At 31.8% G+C, this 23,487-nt stretch overlaps 1 protein-coding gene and 1 pseudogene across 1 annotated transcript; one reads left to right on the top strand and one right to left on the bottom strand.

Moving 5' to 3' along the window:
- The first annotated feature begins 5,726 nt into the window (after positions 1 to 5,726).
- Positions 5,727 to 6,891, top strand: LOC127150153 (uncharacterized). The gene is made up of 4 exons (XM_051087041.1): positions 5,727 to 5,889; positions 5,980 to 6,195; positions 6,271 to 6,462; positions 6,544 to 6,891. Exons 1-4 carry the CDS (start codon positions 5,731 to 5,733, stop codon positions 6,889 to 6,891), a joined length of 915 nt encoding a protein of 304 aa, XP_050942998.1. The 5' UTR covers positions 5,727 to 5,730.
- A 6,521-nt stretch (positions 6,892 to 13,412) lies between these two features.
- LOC103493243 (ABC transporter G family member 51-like) lies at positions 13,413 to 18,243 on the bottom strand (annotated as a pseudogene).
- Positions 18,244 to 23,487: the final 5,244 nt, after the last annotated feature.

The raw sequence follows: 23,487 nt of genomic DNA, 5'->3' as shown, positions 1-23,487 counted from the left end.
TGGTTAATGAGTTTAGTCAATGAATCTCATATCATTGTAGCTTCTGATCTGTAGGTCCACTAGATCTTATTCTTAGTTCGTTAAGTGTAATGAGGTTTATATATATTGGTTATAGTTTGAAATGTTCAAATTTACTTTGAGAATTAATATAATATATGGTGATACATTATAATATAAAGTTTATATTTTAATTAAACTTTAGGGTAATTATAATAGGTAGCAATTTTTAGAATAATTATTAAGTATGTAGCAATATTTTAAAAGAATTACAAATATAGCAAAATCTATCAGTGATACACTTCTATCGTTGATAGACTCTTATGGTTTATCAGTGATAGACCAACATCTACTACATGGTCTATCGGTAATAGACTTCTATCATTGATAGATTTTGATAGATTTTGCTATATTTGCAATTTTTTTAAAATGTTGCTATATACTTAATTATTTTGAATATAATTGCTAAATTTGCAACTATCCCTAAACTTTATTATACATAAATTTAATTTTGGATATAATTCAAAATTAATTTATGAGAGAATAAAATATTTGAATGAGTTCAAATATTAATTTAATGTGAATTAGATTCATATTAAAATTAAGATTAAAATTTAATGTGTATATAACACACATTAAAACTATAGGTTATATATGAGAGAAATTTATATTTAAATATTCAAATTTAGATTAAACTAAATATATGATATTTAATTTACCAATTAATTAATTAATAGTTTAGTTTAGTTTAGTTTAATTTAATTTAATTTAATTTAATTTAATTAAAACTATAGATTATGTGAAAATATTTGTTTGAATATGATTTAATTGAAATATTAATTAAATAAAATTTAATTATTCATTTAATTTAAATTAATAACTCCCCTGAGTAAGGGAGTTATGTAGGGAATGTGGGTTACCACTTATCCTAAATTCTCTTTAACTTCCTCTACTTCAGTCTCAAGATTAGGGAGGTAAGGGTACATCAGATAGATAATAGAGGTGTTTCTAGAAGCGTACTCTACGTATTCTCTCAAGAAAAAAAATTCTCTGTAAAAAAATTCTCACTCCAATTTTTGTTCACAAACCAAAATCTCATTCTTAGGGAATAAGGAGGTTTCCAAGTGATAGTGTCTCATTCTTGATGTTTTAGCAGATACAAGATCGTCAAGCAACGTAAGTATTCCTTTCCTCTTCTTTGTAATTTATATTATTTGTAAAAGCATGTTAGCCTTTAGGTTATAGTAAATTAGCTTATGTAATTCTTTTTCCAATGTAATGTTATTTTTATTTTTTCAATTAAATTGACTTTAGGGTTCTGTTAAATTATTCCGCAACGTAGGATTTTTATCCCTTTATTCTCATCACGTGCAGTCTTAGCGTAATTTCATAATGCGATCAAGGTCTCACAGCTTAGTCGGTACACGGCTCCATCAATTTAAAAACCATAGCCGATCTCCATTTTGCCATCCATCTTTGTTAAAAGAAAAAAAAAAAAAAGGAACTACCTCCCTTTCCCTTTTCAAAGGCTGTAGTCGTCCTCCCCTCTTCATCGCTGTCGCCATCCATTCATCATTCATTGATTAGAAATTCTAAGGTATGATTATATATGTTTTACATATATTTATGTTTATATAATGTGAATGTATTCGTATGATTTTGTTAAATTTATAGAATTTTGTTTACATAGTATGAAAATATTTGTTTTATTTTGTTGAATTTACAGTAGTTTGTTTAATAGTGTGAACGTATTTGTATAATTTTGTTTATATAGGATAGTACTTATTTGATTTTATGGGTTGATGTATATTTTAGGGTTTGACATATATTATTTATAGTTTTGTATAGTATATTGATCTGTAAATTTTAGGGCTTCATGTATGGATTACATTGTTTGTTTTATAATCCATTGTATTGTTTTATAGAAGTGTGAGATTCATATATTGATATGTACGTTTCTAAAACAAAAAATAGATGTTGGGCATATTTTAGACTATAAACTTAGATTGTTTAAATTTTAGGTTTTTGATGTAGATGTACTTTAAATAAAATTGGAGACAATATTTGGATTTTGATTAATTAGTCTTTGTAGAGTTTAAGTGTAATTTAGGCATATGTAGAGTTTTGATTTGGGTATTGAACTATTAGGCTTTGTTTAATTAGAGTGATGTTGATCTTTGATGATGGTCTGTTATTTTTCGAACTTTAACAGTTGATTGAAGTAAGCGTAAGAGTCACGAAATGTTTGAGATTAATAAGCCTAGAGGGGAACATTCATGTTTGTATTGAGAATTCACACAAAATCACTCACAGTTCGATTCTAATTTCATGAGCATTGAAATTCAAAATATGCCTAAAGCTGATCTCGATGTTAAATTCTAGTTATAAACCAAAGAAATTAAATTCTATCCTTTTAAAACCGTACGGATCACATTTGTAATTTAACCTAAAAAATTATATAATTGTTATTCTTTATTATTATATACGCTACGAGAAAATGGAGCATTCCCGACGTCGAAGAGCACGTCGGCATAAAGAACGTCGGGAATAAGGGCTTTTCCGACGCCCTCAACAACGCGTCGGAAGATGCGTCGGGAAAACCATCTTTCCCGACGCACCACGAAGGCGTCGACAAGAATACGTCGGGAAAAGGGGTTTTTCCCGACACCGTGAACAGTGCGTCGGGAGCGGCGTCAGGAATAGGGTTTTTTCCGACGCCGCGTGAAACGTCAGGAAAAGGGGTTTAATGAGCGTCGGGAATTCCCCTTTTCCCGATGCATTTTGAGGGATGTTCCGACGCCACGTCACTGCGTCGGGAAATCCCCTTTAAATTCGTTTCAGTTCTGTGAATTACAGAACCGAAACCGAGAGGAGGAGAAAAAGAAAGGAGAAGAGTCGCCGTCGTTCAAATTTCTTTTTGTTCCGCCGCCGTCCGTCACCGACCGCCCTCGCCGTTGTTCCTCACCGCCGTCTGCCACTTTAGGTAAGTGAAATATGTAAATTTATTTAGTTTAAGTTTATGTTTTAGGGTTTTTTTTATGAAAATTAGTTTAGGGTTTTTTTTTATGAAAATTAGTTTAGGATTTTCTTTTGGAATAGATTTTTGTTTGTTAAATGTATTTTTGTATAGAGTGTGTGTAATTTGTGGTTGAATTGAAATTTGAAATTTGAATGGTTTAGGATTTTTGTTTTAGAAAATTGAATAAAATTGAATGGGGGTTGAATTGGGGGAGGGGGTTTATTGTTAAATTGAAAATTGAATTGGGAGGGGGGTTTATATTTGAATTGAAAATTGAAAATTGAAATTGGAGGGGGGGGGGGGGGGGGGGTTAATAGTTAAATTGAATTAGGGGGGATGTATAGTTAAATTTAAAATTGAATTGGAGGGAGGGGGTTAGTTAAATTGAAAATTGAAATTGGAGGGGGGGGGGGAGGGGAGTTAATAGTTAAATTGAATTGGGAATGTAATATGTGTGTTAAGATTTGTTTTGGCTATCCTGCAGTTATGGTAGCCTGTTTGTGTTGAATATTTTTATTGTTGATTTCATATGGCTATCCTGGAGTTATGGTAGCTTTTTTGTTTTGAATTTGTTTATGTTTGGGATGGCTATCCTGCAGTTATGGTAGCCTTTTTTGTTTTGAATTTGCTGGTATCAAGGGATGGTAGTTAGGATAGCTTGAAGTATTTTGTTGTTAATAATTAGGTTGTGTTGGCTATCCTGCAGTTATGGTAGCCTTTGTAGTTTGGAGGGGTTTGTAGGATGCGAAGATATTTTGAAGTATTTTGTTGTTAATAATTAGGTTGTGTTGGCTATCCTGCAGTTATGGTAGCCTTTGTAGTTTTGAGGGGTTTGTAGGATGCGAAGATATTTTGAAGTATTTTGTTGTTAATAATTAGGTTGTGTTGGCTATCCTACAGTTATGGATAAGGGTTGGATGAAACTTAGAAATAAGTTATCCCTTGAGTATAGACATGGAGTGACCCAATTTTTAGAATTCCCCTTTTCCCGATGCATTTTGAGGGATGTTCCGACGCCACGTCACTGCGTCGGGAAATCCCCTTTAAATTCGTTTCAGTTCTGTGAATTACAGAACCGAAACCGAGAGGAGGAGAAAAAGAAAGGAGAAGAGTCGCCGTCGTTCAAATTTCTTTTTGTTCCACCGCCGTCCGTCACCGACCGCCCTCGCCGTTGTTCCTCGTTGTCGTCTGCCACTTTAGGTAAGTGAAATATGTAAATTTATTTAGTTTAAGTTTATGTTTTAGGGTTTTTTTGATAAAAATTAGTTTAGGGTTATTTTTTATGAAAATTAGTTTAGGATTTTTCTTTTGGAATAGATTTTTGTTTGTTAAATGTATTTTTGTATAGAGTGTGTGTAATTTGTAGTTGAATTGAAATTTGAAATTTGTATGGTTTAGGATTTTTGGTTTAGAAAATTGAATAAAATTGAATGGGGGTTGAATTGGGGGAGGGGTTTATTGTTAAATTGAAAATTGAATTGGGAGGGGGTTTATATTTGAATTGAAAATTGAAAATTGAAAATTGAAATTGGGGGGGGGGAGGGGAATTTATAGTTGAATGGAAAATTGAAATTGGAGAGGGGGGGGGGGAGTGGAGTTAATAGTTAAATTTAAAATTGAATTGGAGGGAGGGGGTTTAAGTTAAATTGAAAATTGAGATTGGGGGGGGGGGGGGGAGAGGGGAATTTATAGTTGAATGAAAAATTGAAATTGGAGGGGGGGGAGTTAATAGTTAAATTGAATTGGGAATGTAATATGTGTGTTAAGATTTGTTTTTGCTATCCTGCAGTTATGGTAGCTTTTTTGTTCTGAATTTGTTTATGTTTGGGATGGCTATCCTGCAGTTATGGTAGCCTTTTTTGTTTTGAATTTGTTTATGTTTGGGATGGCTATCCTGCAGTTATGGTAGCCTTTTTTGTTTTGAATTTGTTTATGTTTGGGATGGCTATCCTGCAGTTGTGGTAGCCTTTTTTGTTTTGAATTTGCTGGTATCAAGGGGTGGTAGTTAGGATAGCTTGAAGTATTTTGTTGTTAATAATTAGGTTGTGTTGGCTATCCTGCAGTTATGGTAGCCTTTGTAGTTTGGAGGGGTTTGTAGGATGTGAAGATATTTTGAAGTATTGTGTTGTTAATAATTAGGTTGTGTTGGCTATCCTGCAGTTATGGATAAGGGTTGGATGAAACTTAGAAATAAGTTATCCCTTGAGTATAGACATGGAGTGACCCAATTTTTAGAATTTGCCAAATTTCACGTTGATGCTTACGGACGATTGAGGTGTCCATGCAAGAGATGTTTGAATTTAAATTTGAGCTCATTAGAGGGTGTGGAAAGACATCTGCTGACTATAGGAATATCCCCCTACTACACAGAATGGGTGTATCATGGAGAGTCATTAAGCTATAGAGGTACAGAAAACTTTGAGGAAGGAACTAGTAGTAATCCTTTTAATGAAGGAACTAGTAGTACACAATTTAATGAAGAAGGTGATATCTTTGGTATGCTAAATGATTTACAAGCCCCTATTGAACATGAAGAGGAAATAGAGGAATTTCGTTTGGAAGATGAAATGGCGATGAATGTTGGGGTAAATATAGATGAAGATACAACAAATAATATATTTCAGGACTTATTGAATCAAGCACGTAATGAGTTGTACCCCGGTTGTTCTGAATTTTCGTCGTTGAATTTTTTGGTTAAGTTAGAGCGCATTTCGATGACGATCGCCCCTGGAGCGGAGAAGCCTATTTCTCCACACGCCGTTCGCTTCAGCCAGGCGATAGGCGTGTGCGTGCGAAAGACATTTCCCGTCCGCTGTCTTAAGTGGGCGGACGTTGGGAGAGAATACATTGAGGTCGTCAAGGGCGACCTCCAGGTAATTAAATGCACTACACATTTGTATATGATTTCATTTGAAACATATCTAACTTTAACCAATCTAATGTGTTATGTTTGTAATGTGCAGCGATTGTTTGTGCTTGATTTCAATGATCATGCAATGAACAGGTTTGTTGAGCATCAGATGCTCACGACCTTTAAAGAGTTTCGGGCCGACTGTCATAGACATTTCAAAAAGTACAGTGACCCGGAGGAGGCTCGTGCCAACCCACCAAACGCATTGGTTGGACGTGATGAGGATTGGCACTTCCTTTGCGACCATTATATCAGCCGTGCATTCCAGGTATTTGTCATGATTAATTATGATAACAAGTTTTAATATGTATAAGAAATAAACAATATAATTGTTTTAATGCAGGAGCAATCACGGACAAACAAGGCTGCTAGACAGAAGCAGCCTTACAATCATAGTAGCGGGTCCAAGTCGTTTCTACAACGACAGTATGAGCTCGCTGAAAGAAGAGGGCAGCCGGTCGATCGTGTGGAATTGTTCCGGGAAACACACGTTCGAGCTGGGACATTCGTGTCGCAGGCTGCCGAGGATGCGCATGTAAGTTATACCCTTATTAATTATCCACTTTTATTATATATTTTTGCGCATTACCTAACATAATTTTTAAATTTGTTGCAGAATCAAATGCTGGAACTCCAATCCCAGCCTACCCCAGAGGGTAGTCAGCCACTCTTTGAGGATGAGATATGTGATCAGGTGTTGGGTAGACGACCAGGCTACTCAAAAGGCCTTGGTTGGGGACCCAAGCCGAAGGCCCGCAGAACGGCAAGTGCAAGCAGTTCGTCGACATCTTGTTCGCAGTCCACACAAAAAGAGATTGAATTACAAGCTAAACTTCATGAAGCTTTGGAACGGATTGAAGTACAATATAGAAATCACCAAGCATTAGCTTCACAAGTGGAAGCTATGAAAAAGATGATTGAAGACCTAACTCGTGCACAACAGGGACCACCACATGATCCCTAGCTCTGTGGTACCTCGTTGGGAGATTTTTCATTATGTTTATATTTTTTCTATATTGAGAACTATATTTTGTTGTAGTCAACTTATTCGTATTATTAATTTTAATTCTATTTTTTTAATTTGTGTTTGTATATTTATTAATTTATTTTAATTTAATCCAAAACGTCGCGAAATTTTTTTGAGCAATCCGAACATCATTGTGAATGTTTGAGCAAAATATTATAAGGAAAAAAGTAAAAATAAAATATTTAAAAAAATATAAAAAAAATATTTCCCGACGTTCATTACGTCGGGAAAAAAACGTCGGAAAACAGGTTTTCCCGACGCCGTCGATACCGACGCATCTCCCGGCGTCGAGAAAGCCTCTCGCAACGCATTTCTCCCGACGTTCTTCCCGACGCCGTTTTGTACGTCGGGATATCCTTTCCCGACGTACTTTTCATTTTCGCCGACGTATTTGTGCGTCGGGAGTACCCCCGTCTCTTGTAGTGATAATTTATAACCTTATATATTAATGTATTATATAACCTTTTTTATAACCTTAATAAATTCAGCATAATGGAAACCAACAAAACGATAAGATATTTGGACTCCACTGCTATCACCAATAATAGCTATCAGTAGCCATGCCCAACCACTGCTCACATGCTTCTTTTCAATTTTTTCGCCGAAAGCTATCACTAATAATAGCTATCAGTAGCAACTTTAAATTTTAGAAATGTGTTATATATCAATTGCTATTACTGATAGTTATCATCATTGTGATACCACCTAAAATGTATTATCTTCCTCCGCTTAATTCGCAATTGTTTTTAGGTTTTCTGAGTTTATCTTATTATTTTTAGGTTTTGAGAATCCAGAGATAGAACAAGGTGTTATTTACAAAATAGAGCTAAAACGGGTGTTGGCACCAAAATCAAAGTCATAAGGGTGTATGCTCAAAGTGAACAATATCATACCATTATGAAAACATATGAAGGATATGTTGTCCTAACAAGTGGTAGGCGGTGTGCTTTGGGAAAAAGAGTGAGTTGGGATGGTTGGAAATGTGACCGAAGTCCCATAGGTATATATAAGTGAGGACATGCAACTATCTCCAACTTCCATGAGGCACCATTTTGGGTGGTACAAAAAAGAAAGTCATAGGGGTGTATGTCCAAAGTGGACGATATCATACTATTGTGGAGATATTTTGCTACGATGCACAATACTCGGAGCATAGTGGCGCTAATAAACTTGAAAGTGTTAAGTTTATTTTTACCAGGATATAAGTAGATTATGGTCTATCATTGTCGATTATAGGTTATTGGCAATAAGATTTTATCATTGATTGACTTTAAGTCTTAAGTTCGGTGATTTGTTTATTATGATTTTAACAAATGGACAAGAAAAAAAGTTATCATGGAAAGCTGAAAAGAGAAAATGGCAAAAATAACCTTGAAACTTGAAGGTTCATATACCAAGCAAAATATTAGAAAGAAAAAGAGAGAGAGAAGGTATTCATTATTTGCTAGTGTATTTCTAAGTTATGTAGCATATTTATAACTTTTTTTTTTCTTTAAACCGAGAAAATGAAAGTCTACCTTCAAAGTCATTGTCTAACTTAATCTACATGTTATACACCATATATCACTGAAAGCGTATCAGTGAGATGTCTAGATTTATTTAAGGAAGGAGCATTTTGACAGTTTTTAAATTTGAAAATGACCAAAATTTCACACTCGATTAAAGAATGCTTTTAACTGTCATTGAATATCCTGCGACGTTGACCAAAAGCAATTGTAATAATCACTCGTAACACTCACAAAATAAATCAAAACACTAGAATATCCCATCATAGTTGGAATAAAAATAATGAAAATCTCAACAAATGTTTTGTTCCGCTTTACACCATACGAAAATACCTTTTTTTAAAAAAATATTTGATAATGCACCCAATGTCAATGTGAAAATTAGTTTCATTGCATTGTAACGGGGACTTCTCCAATACACAGTTCTTTGTTTGCAGAGAGGCAACTCATGAATTGAGATAATTTATCTTGAAAATAAGTTTATTCAAATTTTAATGGCTCTTCACCCTCAACAAATGTTTTGTTCCGCTTTACACCATACAAAAATACCTTTTTTTAAAAAAATATTTGATAATGCACCCAATGTAAGGCCCTAATTCCGTACCACCAACACGATAAAGATCCTGCGGTAGATATCTACGAAAGGATTGTTGATAGTGGGACATGTTTCACAAAAAGATTATGTGATGGATGCGCCACTACGAGAAGAAAGTACACGGCAGGCAATTAGGCAAATTAGGGGTACCTCACCTAAAAGCAGTTATGTGACCCTATGATGTCAGTAGGTCAGCGATTGATTGGACCGGCTAGCCAATCTGAATTTAGGACAAGGGTTGGATAGAAACACATGGCGTTTTGAGATTTGGCCAATTCTCGCTGCCGAAAAGACTAATCATTCTAACATGGGAAAGCTCACCAGGAAAGACCTATAAATAGAAGAATCTAGACAAGTTTGAAGTTGTTTTTACCTAAGCTCACTTAAACGAGAATTAGAAAGACTTCTGAGGATTTCTGAGATCCAAAACGAGCATGAGTTCGACGAGGATTACGAGAAAGTGCAAAGGAAACTCTTGGCTCAGGAAGCCAGGCTGAAAAACTAATTGACTGTAACTGTGAGTGGTTCTTCTCATAAAATGTTTCCAAATGAAAAGGATTTCTAAAATATGTTGAATCCTTAAATATATTTCTAATTTAGACTATGAACCATATGATTTTCCTTATGCTTTTTAATCCTCAAAATGCATATGACTTATACATGAATTGGATTTATTATGCATTGAAATGATGTGATGAAATGATGCATTCTGAAGATTGCATGAGATCCGATAAAGGTTGTAGTGAGATGATCATACAATATGATATGAATTATGACAAATGATTTAAAAGAAGTATTTTTGGAGAGATTTTCCAAAAGAAAAAAAAAATGTTTTGAAAGAACTCTTTGAGTCTTATGTTGCATTTATGTTTAACACGTTGTATTTGTTTTATTGATCTTGACATTGTATATTTGAAAAGAGAAAACTAATGTTCTTGAAATAATGATTTCACAAGAATGCATGAGACGGCGTGAGGTTTGAAATGAGATGATCTGTGTACCATATACGATAGAATGCATTATCCTTGCTGTGTGATCTGGAATAAAATACCTTATTCATGAATAGGATGTCTCATACTTGTATGACCTGGTATCAAATGCCCTTTGTTTGCTGTATGATCTGGCATTGGAAAACACGTTATGCGTAGTAGAATTATTGATGGAACTTTCTTTATGCATTGAGATTACTCTACATGACTTGTGAGTGGCAGAATAGTTTGTTAAGTTTGCTATTTATTTCACAACCCCCATATTACATTTTGTATTATTTCCCAAACTTGTGTTATTTTCAAACCTATATTATTTCTCAACCTTTATATTATTTCCCAATATGTATTATTTGTTGCATTATTTGTCAACCTATAATATTTGATGTCTGTATTATTTGCCAACCTGCATTATTTACTGTATAATTTACCAAGTTGTATTATTTCTCAACCTGTATTTCTTATCTTTCACATTGTTTTGCTATATGATTATTATTATTATTTATTTTTCAATTTCTATAATTACAAAATGTATGAAATAATTCATTTGTTTTTAGCCACGTGAATTTAAAATTTCGAGACGGGAAAGAAGTAATGTTTATTTATAGATTTTATGATTTAAATTCCATAAATACATGAAAATTCTCGTTTTGAAAAATTAATTAGTAAATTATTTTTAAACAAAATATATCAACAATTTTATATTTTAAAATGGAACTGAGCAGTGTTTTCTTTAGAATTTATTAATTCTTTAGATACATGAAATTTTCCATTAAATGTCTATAATGGAGATCAAATATCAAAGTTTGATATTTTAATATTCTTGAGGTGAATAAAAAAAATCATCTTTTAAAACAAAAAATAAATTTCATATTTCTAACGGCTCTCATGCCATCTATAATTATCAATTCACGCTTAGCTTTTTTTTTCTTAGATATGAATTGAGATCCATGGAACATTTAAAAAAAACTAAATAAAAACTCTGTTTTGTGAACCTTTGTAATTTATATTAAAAGATAAATTTTGGTAACTATTTTTATAGGTGTTATAGGATGCTAACAACTTCCCTACACTGATTCCCGAACCTAAATCTGTATTTATGTATACCAATGTTTCTTTGGTGACCAATTACACCTTAATATAGTTGATGGCGACTCTGAACCTATTTTTTATTAAGATTAAATAATCGAGGATGTCGGTTACTTCGCGTTGCGATCATGTCGTGACAGCTTGTATATATAAAGTCTTTTTTTCTCCTCCAGACTGATTCCTGCTTTTATTATGGGCAACAAATTTTGATTTTTGAAATGCTTTTTTTATTCGTATAGGTTTTTAAGAAGTAGTTATGAAAAGTTCATGACCATGAGAAACTTCTCTTATATCTTTCTTATGGTGTTAATATTATTTAATATAAATATTTTTAAAAAGGTTGAATGGTATATAAGATTGAAAAGGTAAATTGGATTAGATTTTTACGTAAAGTAAATAAATAATAATTTACTAAATTATTATACATAAAACTAACAAAAGTGTAAATTATTTACGGCCCGGGTAACAAGACCCATAAAATTAGCCATTTTTTAAATATTTCTGGTTTGCTCTTCCATCTTTCTTTTCTTTCTCGTGATTCGTCTTCCTCTTATTTCGTCTTCCCGTCTTCTCGTGCGATTTCGTCTTTTTTCTTTTCTCTTTTTCTTTTCTGCGATTTCTTTCCATCGTCTTTTTTATTTTTTTATTTTTTATTTATGTCGTTTAATCTTTCCATCGTTTTTCTTCTTTTCCTCTCGTTTTTCTTCTTTTCCTCTCGTTTTTTCACTTTGATTTCTTTCCATCGTCTTTCTACTTTTCCTCTTCTTTTTTGCTGCGATTTCTTTCCATCGTCTTTCTTCTTTTCTGTTTTTCTTTTACGCGTTTACATTTGGGTAACCAAATCTAAATGACTGTGTATAAGACTGTGTACAACAAAACAGCAAAATCTAAAAGATCGTGTATAAAGAATCTTGAAAAAAAAAATTCATTTAGATTGGAGTAGCCAAATGTAAACGATCGTGTAAAAAAACAAAAAATTGTGTATGAAGAATCTTGAAAAAAAATCATTTAGATTAAAGTAGCCAAATGTAAACGATCATTTAAAAAAATAAAAAAAAAATATCGTGTATAAAAAATCTTGAAAAAAAATCATTTGGATTGGAGTAGCCAAATGTAAACGATCGTGTAAAAAAAGTAAACGATCTTGTAAAAAAAGTAAATGAGTAAATAAATCTAAACGATCGTGTAACAAAAGAATTAAAAAAAGAGTGTGCCAAATTTTTTTAAAAAAATCATTTAGATTTGGGTCCCCAAATCTAAACGATTGTGTAACAAAATTAAACGATGAAATTGAAAAGATAAATTGTAGCCATATCTAAACAATCGCGTATAAATTGTAGTCATATCTAAACGATCGCATATAAATTGTAGTCATATCTAAACGATCGCATATAAATTATAGTCAAATTTAAACGATCGCGTTGTAGCCATATTTAAATGATCGTGTATATATTGAACCATATCTAAACGATCGCGTATATATTGAATCATATCTCAACGATCGCGTATATATTGAACCATATCTAAACGACCGCGTATATAAATTGTAGTCATATCTAAACGATCGCATGTCAAACAATAACCAAATTTAAACGATCGCAAATATATTACGCCTGCGTTATTGACGGCGTGGTTGACGAGGAATTTTTGGTATTTTACATGGTGGACCTCTGGGTTTTTTCCGTTTTTTGAATTGTTTTGTAGAGTGCAAATATTTTGTCGCTTTTTTATATTTTTGTAAAGACTCCTTAAACTAATTTATTATTTGATCAGTATAAAAATAAAATAAAATAAACATTGTTAGGTTGTTTTATTTTATTTTCATTTGATAAAATTGTTAAGACTTTGCATTGTTTTTAATTTTTTAAAGTGTTGTTTTAATTGAGTAACATCAAGTTGTATTGTTATATTTTCTTTGATAAAAAAAATGTTGGGATAGTTGGAAATTGTTGTTATTTATATACTTTAAATTTTTTTAAAAAATTATATTTAAACACCTTAAACTTAATACATGGGCAGAAATGGGGTTTTCTTTTTTTCGAAAGAGAGGATGCCAGGATTTACTTTAATATGATGAACCACTAAGTTAATGATAACACTAACACTAATTTTTATTTTAAGAATATATAACCTTTCAAAGATCACTAAATTCATAATGTAAGAATAATATTCTCCTCTACAACTTTGATTAAATCAATACATATAAAAGCAAAATGTAAAACTAAACGAATCCAATAGTTTGTTTTGAAATGATCGAGAAGAAAAGGAATATGTTGTTATGATCTATCTATTCTGAAAATTGATGAGTTTAAGTGAGGTTGCATAGATTGAGAAGAAAAGGAAGATGAAAGCAAAAAGCTCGCCACTGAAACTCCAATCATTCCATCACTATATCCTAAGCTTACTTCAAAATATTGCTTCACAATTCCTTCAAAACCAGGTCCTTCAATCATCGTCTCTACATCACGAAGCTGTAAACTTATAATTCTCCTTAGTGTCCATGAAACATGACAAACATAGTAAACCCAAATCCACCAACCTGGAATACTCTAATTTACCATCCAAAAACAAAACAAAAATATCAAAACCAAATTAAACGACGCAGATATTAAAATAGGAAATTGTTATAAATAACTTTCAAATATTTCATCTTTCACAATTAATGAATTTTCTGAAAGGGTGCTAGTCACGAAAAACGAAAAAGTTTTTAAAGCTACTTCTGACAATCTTTCCATTAAAAGATGAGTAATTATTTGTCGTTTTAGGGACGAGAAAGCCATTGAAGAGATTTGGTAAAGAGTAAAATAATGCAGAAAAAACAATAGTTGTCGTATGTTATGTAGAAGTGAGTCCACCAGCCATCATACCATAACAAGTGAAGTATGTGAATGTCAAGAACATGAAAAGGATATAAAGTGGAAACTTCCCTGCAAAAAAACAAATCATATTCCAAAATTATATATAAACCAACATTTAAAATAATTTTGCAAAACTTTGATTGGTACAACAAAATCAAATCTTACCTAAACTTCTTTCAAAATTAACCATTAAATATTTGATAACTCCAAAGATTATGGTTTGTGCAACAATGTATAGAATATGAACCTATTGAATGTGGTTAGAAAACTTAATTAGTGAATTGGTTGTTGTTATAAATAAATTGTTTAGAGTAAATTAATGAATTACTTGTGCTAATGCATGAACAATTGGAGAATATATTCTAGCTGCTCTCTCACGGTAGAATACTGTTCTTTCAATGGAAACAATTGGTTGAAGCATTATTTACTCCTAAGAATAAACATGCAGTATAAAGAGCTCCCATTACAACGAACAATTCTTGAGTTGAATTCCTTTCCATACCAATATTCCAAAATACTAATCCAAATATTAATGCACCAATCAATGTGAAAATTAGTTTCATTGCATTGTAACGGGGACTTCTCCAATACACAGTTCTTTGTTTGCAGAGAGGCAACTCATGAATTGAGATAATTTATCTTGAGAATAAGTTTATTCAAATTTTAATGGCTCTTCACCCTCAACTGGAACACTATAATGTTTTATGGAAGCTCCAATATCTTTATATTGTTTTGAGTTTTTGTAAATGTCAGCAAAATCTTTCCCAATTCTTTGCTCAAAAGTCGGTGTTGTAACCTCTAACATCCAAGTGCTGGATTGTATGATTTTGGTATTTGAGTACCTCCACTAATTCTCTGAAAAAAACCAATCATTAATCCATTAGATCAAAATCGAAATAGAAACAACCTGATTTTCTGTTCCAAACGAGATTTTGAAACATTTACCTCAAAATAGTCGATTATTATATGCAAATGTGTTCCTAGCTTTCCCCCGAATATAATTTTTCTTCCTCGTTTCATAAGAATTAGCTGCACAAGAATAATGTCAAATCATAAAATATGCTAATTACTATATTCCCAAGTATGCTAGTGAAAAGATTCAAATGAGACTATGACCAACTAACCTCATCAAATGCCTCAAATATGTCGATACTAGGTTGACGTATAGTACAAACAAACTGTTCTTCCAGTATCAACTGTATTACGAACAACTCGCATTACAATGGCGGTGGCGCGTGCATCAAGTCCAGATATAGGTTCATCCATGAAGATAATGCATGGAAGGATTTGCAACAAGTTAACTGCAATGGTTAAACGTTTCTTCTATTCTATTGATGAACCCGTGCCAGGAATGCAAACCAAAGCATGCCTAAGTGTGTCTAGCTCAACTAAACTCGTTACTTCTTCTACAAACTCCTAAATTGATTAATCTAACGTTACAAAATCGACAAAAAATGCATAGACATCAAAGAGTCGTGAAATCAAATTTACCTTCTGTTTTTGTTAGTAATTTTGTTAGGAAGACGAAGAGAGGAGGAAAATAGGAGGCTTTCTTCCACAGTGACTTGAAGTGAATGAATATCATTTTGCTCGACAAATCCTGATATTTTAGCAAAGTTATTTTGGTCTTTGGGATAACCTGGAATTCTAATATCACCTTCAATGTAACCACTGGTTTTTCATCCAGCTAGAACATCCATTAATGTTGGTTTTCCTGCTCTAACTTGCACCAACTAATGCTGTTAGAACACCAGGACGAAAGACACCACTCACATTTGATAACAAGTGCAACTTCTTTTCTCCTATTGATGATCCTTTTTCTTTCAATTCCTGTTATAAAAAAATAAAATGAAAATTAAGGAACTTAAATACACAAATAATCATATCATATGAACGTAGTTAATGATTTTTAAACCTTATAGACTAACCTTTGGAGTATCAACAAAATAACTAACATTGTGAAAAGTCATTGTTAATGGTTTGAAAGAAAGAATCATTCCTTTTTCTTTCTTCCTTGTTGCAACTGATGGTGTTATACTGTCTTCCGAACCTTAACAAATTAAATTAACCACATAATCTATAGTATATATAAAAGTTTAGATGAGGAGAAATTTTTTATGACATTTTTACCTTTTCAGTACTGTATCATTTTTTGTTATTGCATTGGTAACAATTTTATCTTTTCACTTTTCTATTCTTATGTTAATTGAAGAATAAATGAGAGGATTTTATAAATACCTTATGTATTTATTAGATTAATTGTAACTCATGAACAACTTATAGTTCAAGAAAACCAAAACTCATCCAACTTCTAAAATGAAAATAATCAATAATTCATTTTCCTCTTATAAATTTGTAACTAATGAATAGTTTTATAGCATAAGAAAACCGAAAAGTTTATCCTAACTATTAAATGCAAAAAATTAATAACTAAATCGGTTAACTAATATAATTAACAAAACTTTAGAAATTCTTAAATGATATCAATTAGTTGAGGTTTGGATGGCTATAAGAATCCATTTTTCTACATCCCAAGTGTGAAAACAACAATTTAGATAGCATTCAACTAATTAGAGTTTCAAGGTAAGCCTTTTCTTTTCTCTCTCTTTTTATTTTACTTATTTATTTATTTTAGTTGTTTTAAGCTTTTTTAATGTGTTTGTTTTAAAATTATATCTCTAGAAAATCGTTTACATTTCATCAACGTTTCAAGTTGATATTGATATATAGAAATTGCATATAACATATTCATTGTTTATCGAGTGTCTAATCAATCTATGCACCCAAGACTAAGCTAATTAGATCGAGGGATTTCTGGATTTGGTCTAATATGTAAATCCACAAGTATTAGTAAAAGTAAAAGCACATACGAAAGTCCATACAAACAACAATAGAAAATGACAATACATCCTTAATTGATAGGCTATTTGGTAGTGATTTACGAAATCTCATCAATTGTCATGCATTATTTAAGAATACCTATATGTACATGTATAAGAGAAAAACTTTGTTTTTGCCACTTCTCTTGATTTGTATTTTTATTCCATCATCAACTCTCTTTTTTAAAAGTTTATAGAACTTAGCATATAAAACTAATGTAACATAATTAATTCATTTTTCTAATGGTGTCAAAGTAGAATTGTCTAACAATCATGTAGCGTTCCTTTTTTAAGAACTATTTATTGATTTAATTTTAAACACCATTTGGAAAGAAAACTAATCGCTCGAAAATGAAGATACTCAACAAAGAAAAGGTTGTTATCATAAAAAATAATCTAGCTAATAAAATGAAAACAAAATCCAAATTTCATGTGTATGACACGTGTGAAAGACTAGTTGTTAAAAAAACACAGAACTAATATATAAATAAGGCCAATTCTCTCCAGGCATATCTATTGGAATTATGACTTACCATTAACTTCAGCAAAGTTGGCATCTTCAACAGGTATTATATTATAGGTTTGGGCTTTTCTTAAAGTTGCAAATAATGAAAGAATAAAAAAATTAGGAAAATATTTCGAACGAAAACTAGGATCGACTTGAAATGGTTTAGCAATTAGTGACTAATTAGAAGTTAGATGATCATTGTCACACTGCAATTTATGTCCTAATTTGTGTACGAAATTTTAAAGAATTTCTACAAAGAAGAATTTTGAAATATCTATTAAAAGTCAAAGATATACTTACGATGAAGATAAGTCAAAAGCGAAAGTGAGTACAACATTAAAAAGGATTGCATAAACAAATAAGACACCTACACCCAACCAATATCAAGAGTTGCTACTAGGGATACTAAGTGAGTGAAGAATGTTGTATCCAACCGTTTCATTATTTCCAAGCAATAATGCTGATTTCTGCAAACTATAAATTTACCAAATTAAGTCAAATAGTAATAATACGAAAACATTGTGTTATAAAGTTTTGAATATTAATACATATGTGTACCTCCATCCACCTTGCAGCAGTAAATTCATTCACAGATATTGCACGTTGGTCATAAGTTAATGGAGACACCCAATAACCCCATGACCACCATGGCAGCTTAATCATTGCTGAAATTAAAGTGAATTTAATTTATTAATTACTTATGTAATAATCTCACTTAATTAAAATGATATAATTAAGATAGTGTTACCTTTTGGTTGCATAAATCCACCAAACAAAAATATGATTAATAAGGCAGCTGAACCAAATGTATTGACAACGACCATATCCCTTGTTATGGATGTTATCATACGAAATAGCCCCAATGCCATTTGATGAGATGAAAAGAGCAATAACATGGATTGAAAGAACCTAAAAGTTTTAATTCATCATTTTAATATAAAGTTAGTAATATTAGTTTTAGGCAAATGATTCTAAAATAATCAAAAGTAATGGATGATATATACTATCGGAGAAACAAATTTTGATTTATGAGACGTTTTTTTTTTTTTTTTCTAATTTATTTGTATAGGTTTTAAGCAACCGTTTTAAAAAATTTATAACAATGAGAAACTTTTCTTATATGTTTCGTATGGTCCTATTATTATTTAATATAAATATTTTAAAAAGATTAAAGGGTAATTAAGATTGAAAAGGTAAATTGGATTAGATTTTCGTATAAAGTAAATAAACAATAACTCATTAAATTATTAATATAAGATTTAAGAAAATTTAGACAATTACACGATTTAAGAAAATTTAGACAATTGTCTAATAAAAGTCTTTAAGTTTATTTTAAAATTTATTTATATTTAAATTTATTTTTTAAAAATCTTTAAGCCCTAGAATAAATTATAATTAACATCGTAAATTTATACAAACAAAAGAATAAATATGTCATCTCAAAACAAAGATAATAAGCATCTCAATTTTCGATATTTTTAAATAAGTTTGAGAATCTTTTGTCATTAATATTATGGCAATATAAATGATAATTTGTTCATATTGTATAATTTTGTAAGAAACAATAAAAAAGATGTCAATTCGTTCGACGTTAATATTTGAATATCTATAAATACGTAAAAATCCCAAAATTAGTTAATAATAACATAGCATTTTACTATTATTAATATAGTGTTTTTAAGTATAATAAATTGAAGTAAATCAAACCTAAAAATACAGGTGTCATGGAATTTTAAGGACAAAAATTATTTTGCCCTTTTTTTCTTCCTTTATTTCATTCCAAAATTACTAAGTTGACAAGAAGACTAAGATTTCATTGACTATTAGGAACTTAGTGTTAGGTGAGTCCTATTTTAAGTGATGAGAGAGTATCAATTCCACTTATTTGAGATGACATTTTTTTCCACTTTTGACTAATCTAACCATAGACTAAAATTTTCATTCATTCAATTATATTCATATTGTTACTAATCTTTTATCGATATATGAGAGTGTACTATCTTACTCTCGATGATAAGATCATAATTAATGGTTATATTAATGACAATAAAGTTTTAACTTGCTTGAGAAGTACGATTTTTTTATTAGTTAATACAAAATTTTATGAGTCTTTTATATTTTTCATCTTCTAGATCATATTCTTCTAAATTGATATTTTGTTGATATTCTATTGATGGTTTGATTCGAGTTTGGAACATTTTGTAGATATTGTTCATATATAATTTTTGTTTTTTTTTTCTATAAGTTAAATTACAAGTTTAGACCTTGATTTTTTAAAGTTTGTATTTTGATAATATCTAAATTTTCAAATTGTCTATTTACTCTTCTTATAGCTTTAGTTGTAATTTAATTTTGTACCTAATAGGTCATGGACGCATCTAAAAAATTAAGTTATTTGATATATTAGATAAAAACTACTGTCATTGTTATTTGATAGATTCAATGATGATTTTTAGTTATGGAATATGATTTCAATTTTATGAATTAATAATCAATTTATTCATTTAAGTTTAGTAAAAATTTTAATTTTTTTGCATGCAAATTAATGCATAATGCTTTTATTATTTTCATCATTTAATAAATGATTATTATTTAGATTTCAGCTTGAAGGGTCGGTATAAAGTTGGTTTAGTGGTCATTTTAAAAAGTTGTGTGTCTTGTTTTTAATTTTTTATTTGGTCTTTAACGATCATATAGAAATGTTCTAGCTGTGTAGGATACATGACTTGTCTAGCTAAGAGATTTTTAAATGTTTTTATCTTCTCGATTGACTCTATGAAATTGCACATATATATTTGATAATTCATTTTATTATATTAATTTAATTAAAATACTTATATTATAAAAATTTATTTATTCTTTTGTGCGTCTCTTAATCTTTTGACTAAATGTTAATTGTTATATTGATTTGAGTTTTAAATTTTAGAGGGTAGTATTTAAATTAGAACCTGAGATTTAGTTTTTCTAATAAATGTTGTTAATTAACTTTTAAGGAGTTTTGGTTTTTGGAAAACAACAAGAACTATCTACTCATAGTCATAGTGTAAGATTTAAAAGTACTTGATAAAAATACTCTCTTTAAAAATAGTACAAAAATATATTAATAAATTATATTTTTAATATTTAGTAGAAAAATTATAGTTTAATTTTAAAGAAAAAATATACCATGCAAATTTAATGCTATGCATTTCAACTATACATAAAAATTAAAAAGAAATCATATTTTCAATATTAATAGAAAAAGAAAAGTAATAGAAAAGGAAGATGAGATATTTTTGGTTGACAATGATGGAAAAAAAACATCAGAGAAACATGCAACGGAAGACAAGGATCATGTTTTGCTCTATATGCATCTAAATGATTTAGAAATTAACATGTTGTAACTAAGTGACAGACCTAAACGAAGAATATAGAAGATAAACGATGAGCTTACCTTTGTAGTTCTCAACTTCTTCGTTCCAAAACTTTTTCTCTGGCTGAAGATCACGAGCAAAGGACAACCACTATGTTGACCTACTAATCTCAAGACTAAGAACCGAGTTGTGGAACTCACTTTTATGAAGGATATCTTAGAGAGATAGAAGGAGCACTACAAGAAAATGGATCATTCCCGACGCAGAAAACGACGTCGGCATAAGGAACGTCGAGAATAAGGGTTTTTCCGATGCTGTGAACACCGCGTCGGACAAAGCGTCGGGAAAACACTCTTTCCCGACGCACCAAGAAAGCGTCGGCAAGAATTCGTCGGGAGAAGGGTAAATTAAATTTAAAAATCAAACTATTTCCAACGTCGTGCACAGTGCGTCGGGAACGGCGTCGGGAAAAAGGGTTTTTTCCGACGCATTATGAAGCGTCGGGAAAACCTTTTAATGAGCATCGGGAATACCACTTTTTCCGACGCTTTTAGGGGGATTTCCCGATGTCGCGGCACTGCGTCGGGCAATCCCCTTTTTAATCATTTCAGTTCAACCGAAACCGAGAGGGAAAACGAGAGGAGAAGCCGAGAGGGGAGAAGAGAGAATCGTCGTCGCCGTTCCGTGTTTCGCCGCCGTCCCTTGCCGCCATTCATCCGCCGTCTGCCACTTTAGGTAAGTGGAAAATTAAATTTTATTTAGTTTAAATTTATGTTTTAGGGTTTTTTTTTTAGGAAAATTATTTTAGGATTTTATTTTGGAATAGATTTTTGTTTGTTAAATGTATTTTTGTATAGAATGTGTGTAATTTGTAGTTGAATTGAAATTTGAATGGTTTAGGGTTTAGGGTTATTTAGAAAATTAAATTGAGGGGAGAGTTTATAGTTAAATGAAATTGAATGGGGGTTGAATTAGGGGAGGGGGTTTATTGTTAAATTGAAAATTAAATTGGGAGGGGGGGTTTATAGTTGAATTGAAAATTGAAATTGGAGGGGAGGGAGGGAGAGAGAGAGAGAGAGAGAGAGAGAGAGAGAGAGAGAGAGAGAGATTTATAGTTAAATTGAATTTGGGGGGGGGGAGGAGATTTATAGTTAAATTAGGGGAGAGGGGTTTAAGTTAAATCGAAAATTGAAAATGAAGGGGAGGGGGGGTTAAGTTAAATCGAAAATTGAAAATGGAGGGGGGGGGGGGATTTATAGTTAAATTTAAAATTGAATTGGGGAGAGGGAGGTTTAAGTTAAATTGAAAATTGAAATTGGAGGGGAGGGGGGTTAATAGTTAAATTGAAGCCGGGGGGGGGGGGGGGGGATTTATAGTTTATGTTTTGAATTGAAAATGTAAAATGTGTGTTAAGATTTGTTTTGGCTATCCTGTTTGTGTTCAATATTTGTATTGTTGATTTGAGATGGCTATCCTGCAGTTATGATAGCTTTTTTGTTTTGAATTTGTTTATGTTTTGGATGACTATCCTGCAGTTATGGTACCCTTTTTTGTTTTGAATTTGCTGGTTTGAATGGGTGGTAGTAGGATAGTTTGAAGTATTTTGTTGTTAATAATTAGGTTGTGTTGGCTATCCTGCAGTTATGGTAGCCTCTGAAGTTTGGAGGGTTTTGTAGGATGCGAAGATATGTTGTTAATATTTTGAAGTAGTAGTTTGTTTTCTATGTCCATAGCCATTATATCATATCGACGATCAAATTTTATGGAGACGGACGATATGTTCCTCCAGTTTGAGGACAATTTAGATAATAACATCACGGGAGGGTCGTCATCTGTGGACGACAATACGGGTGAGTCTAAGAATTTTTTTCATTTTAACTTACAAATATTTCATGTTCTTTTTTCTAACTTTATATGTTATTATCGATTTATTGAGCAGAGTCTTCTTCTCAACAAGCAACTCCGACTCCTAGGAGACGTGCGCAATCTCAACTCTTGGAGTTAGAGCGCCACGTTGCAATAAATGGGCGCATTCCCATGACGATCGCCCCTGGAGCGGAGAAGCCTATTTCTCCACATGTCGTTCGCTTCAACCAGGCGATAGGCGTGTGCGTGCGAAAGACATTTCCCGTCCGCTGTCTTAAGTGGGGCAAACGTTGGAAGAGAATACATTGAGGTCGTCAAGGGCGACCTCCAGGTAATTAAATGCACTACACATTTATATATGATTTCATTTGAAACATATCTAACTTTAACCAATCTAATGTATTATGTTTATAATGTGTAGCGATTGTTTGTGCTTAATTTCAATGATCAAGCAATGAACAGGTTTGTTGAGCATTAGATGCTCACGACCTTTAAAGAGTTTCGGGCCGACTGTTATAGACATTTCAAAAAGTACAGCAACCTGGAGGAGGCTCGTGCCAACCCACCAAACGCATTAGTTGGACGTGATGAGGATTGACACTTCCTCTGCGACCATTATATCAACCGTGCATTTCAGGTATTTGTCATAATTAATTATGATAACAATTTTTAATATGTATACGAAATAAACAATATAATTGTTTTAATGCATGAGCAATCACGGACGAACAAGGCTGCTAAACAGAAGCAGCCTTACAATCATAGTAGCGGGTCCAAGTTGTTTCTACAACGACAGTATGAACTCGCTGAAAGAAAAGTGGAGCCGGTCGATCGTGTAGAATTATTTCGGGAAACACACGTTCGAGCTGGGACATTTGTGTCGCAGGCCGTCGA

Source organism: Cucumis melo, chromosome 7, assembly GCF_025177605.1.
Source record: "Cucumis melo cultivar AY chromosome 7, USDA_Cmelo_AY_1.0, whole genome shotgun sequence".
In the NCBI taxonomy this organism is placed as follows: Eukaryota; Viridiplantae; Streptophyta; class Magnoliopsida; order Cucurbitales; family Cucurbitaceae; genus Cucumis; species Cucumis melo.
The sequence above is the reverse complement of the archived record's forward strand: the minus strand, read 5'-3'. Positions and strand labels throughout refer to the sequence as shown.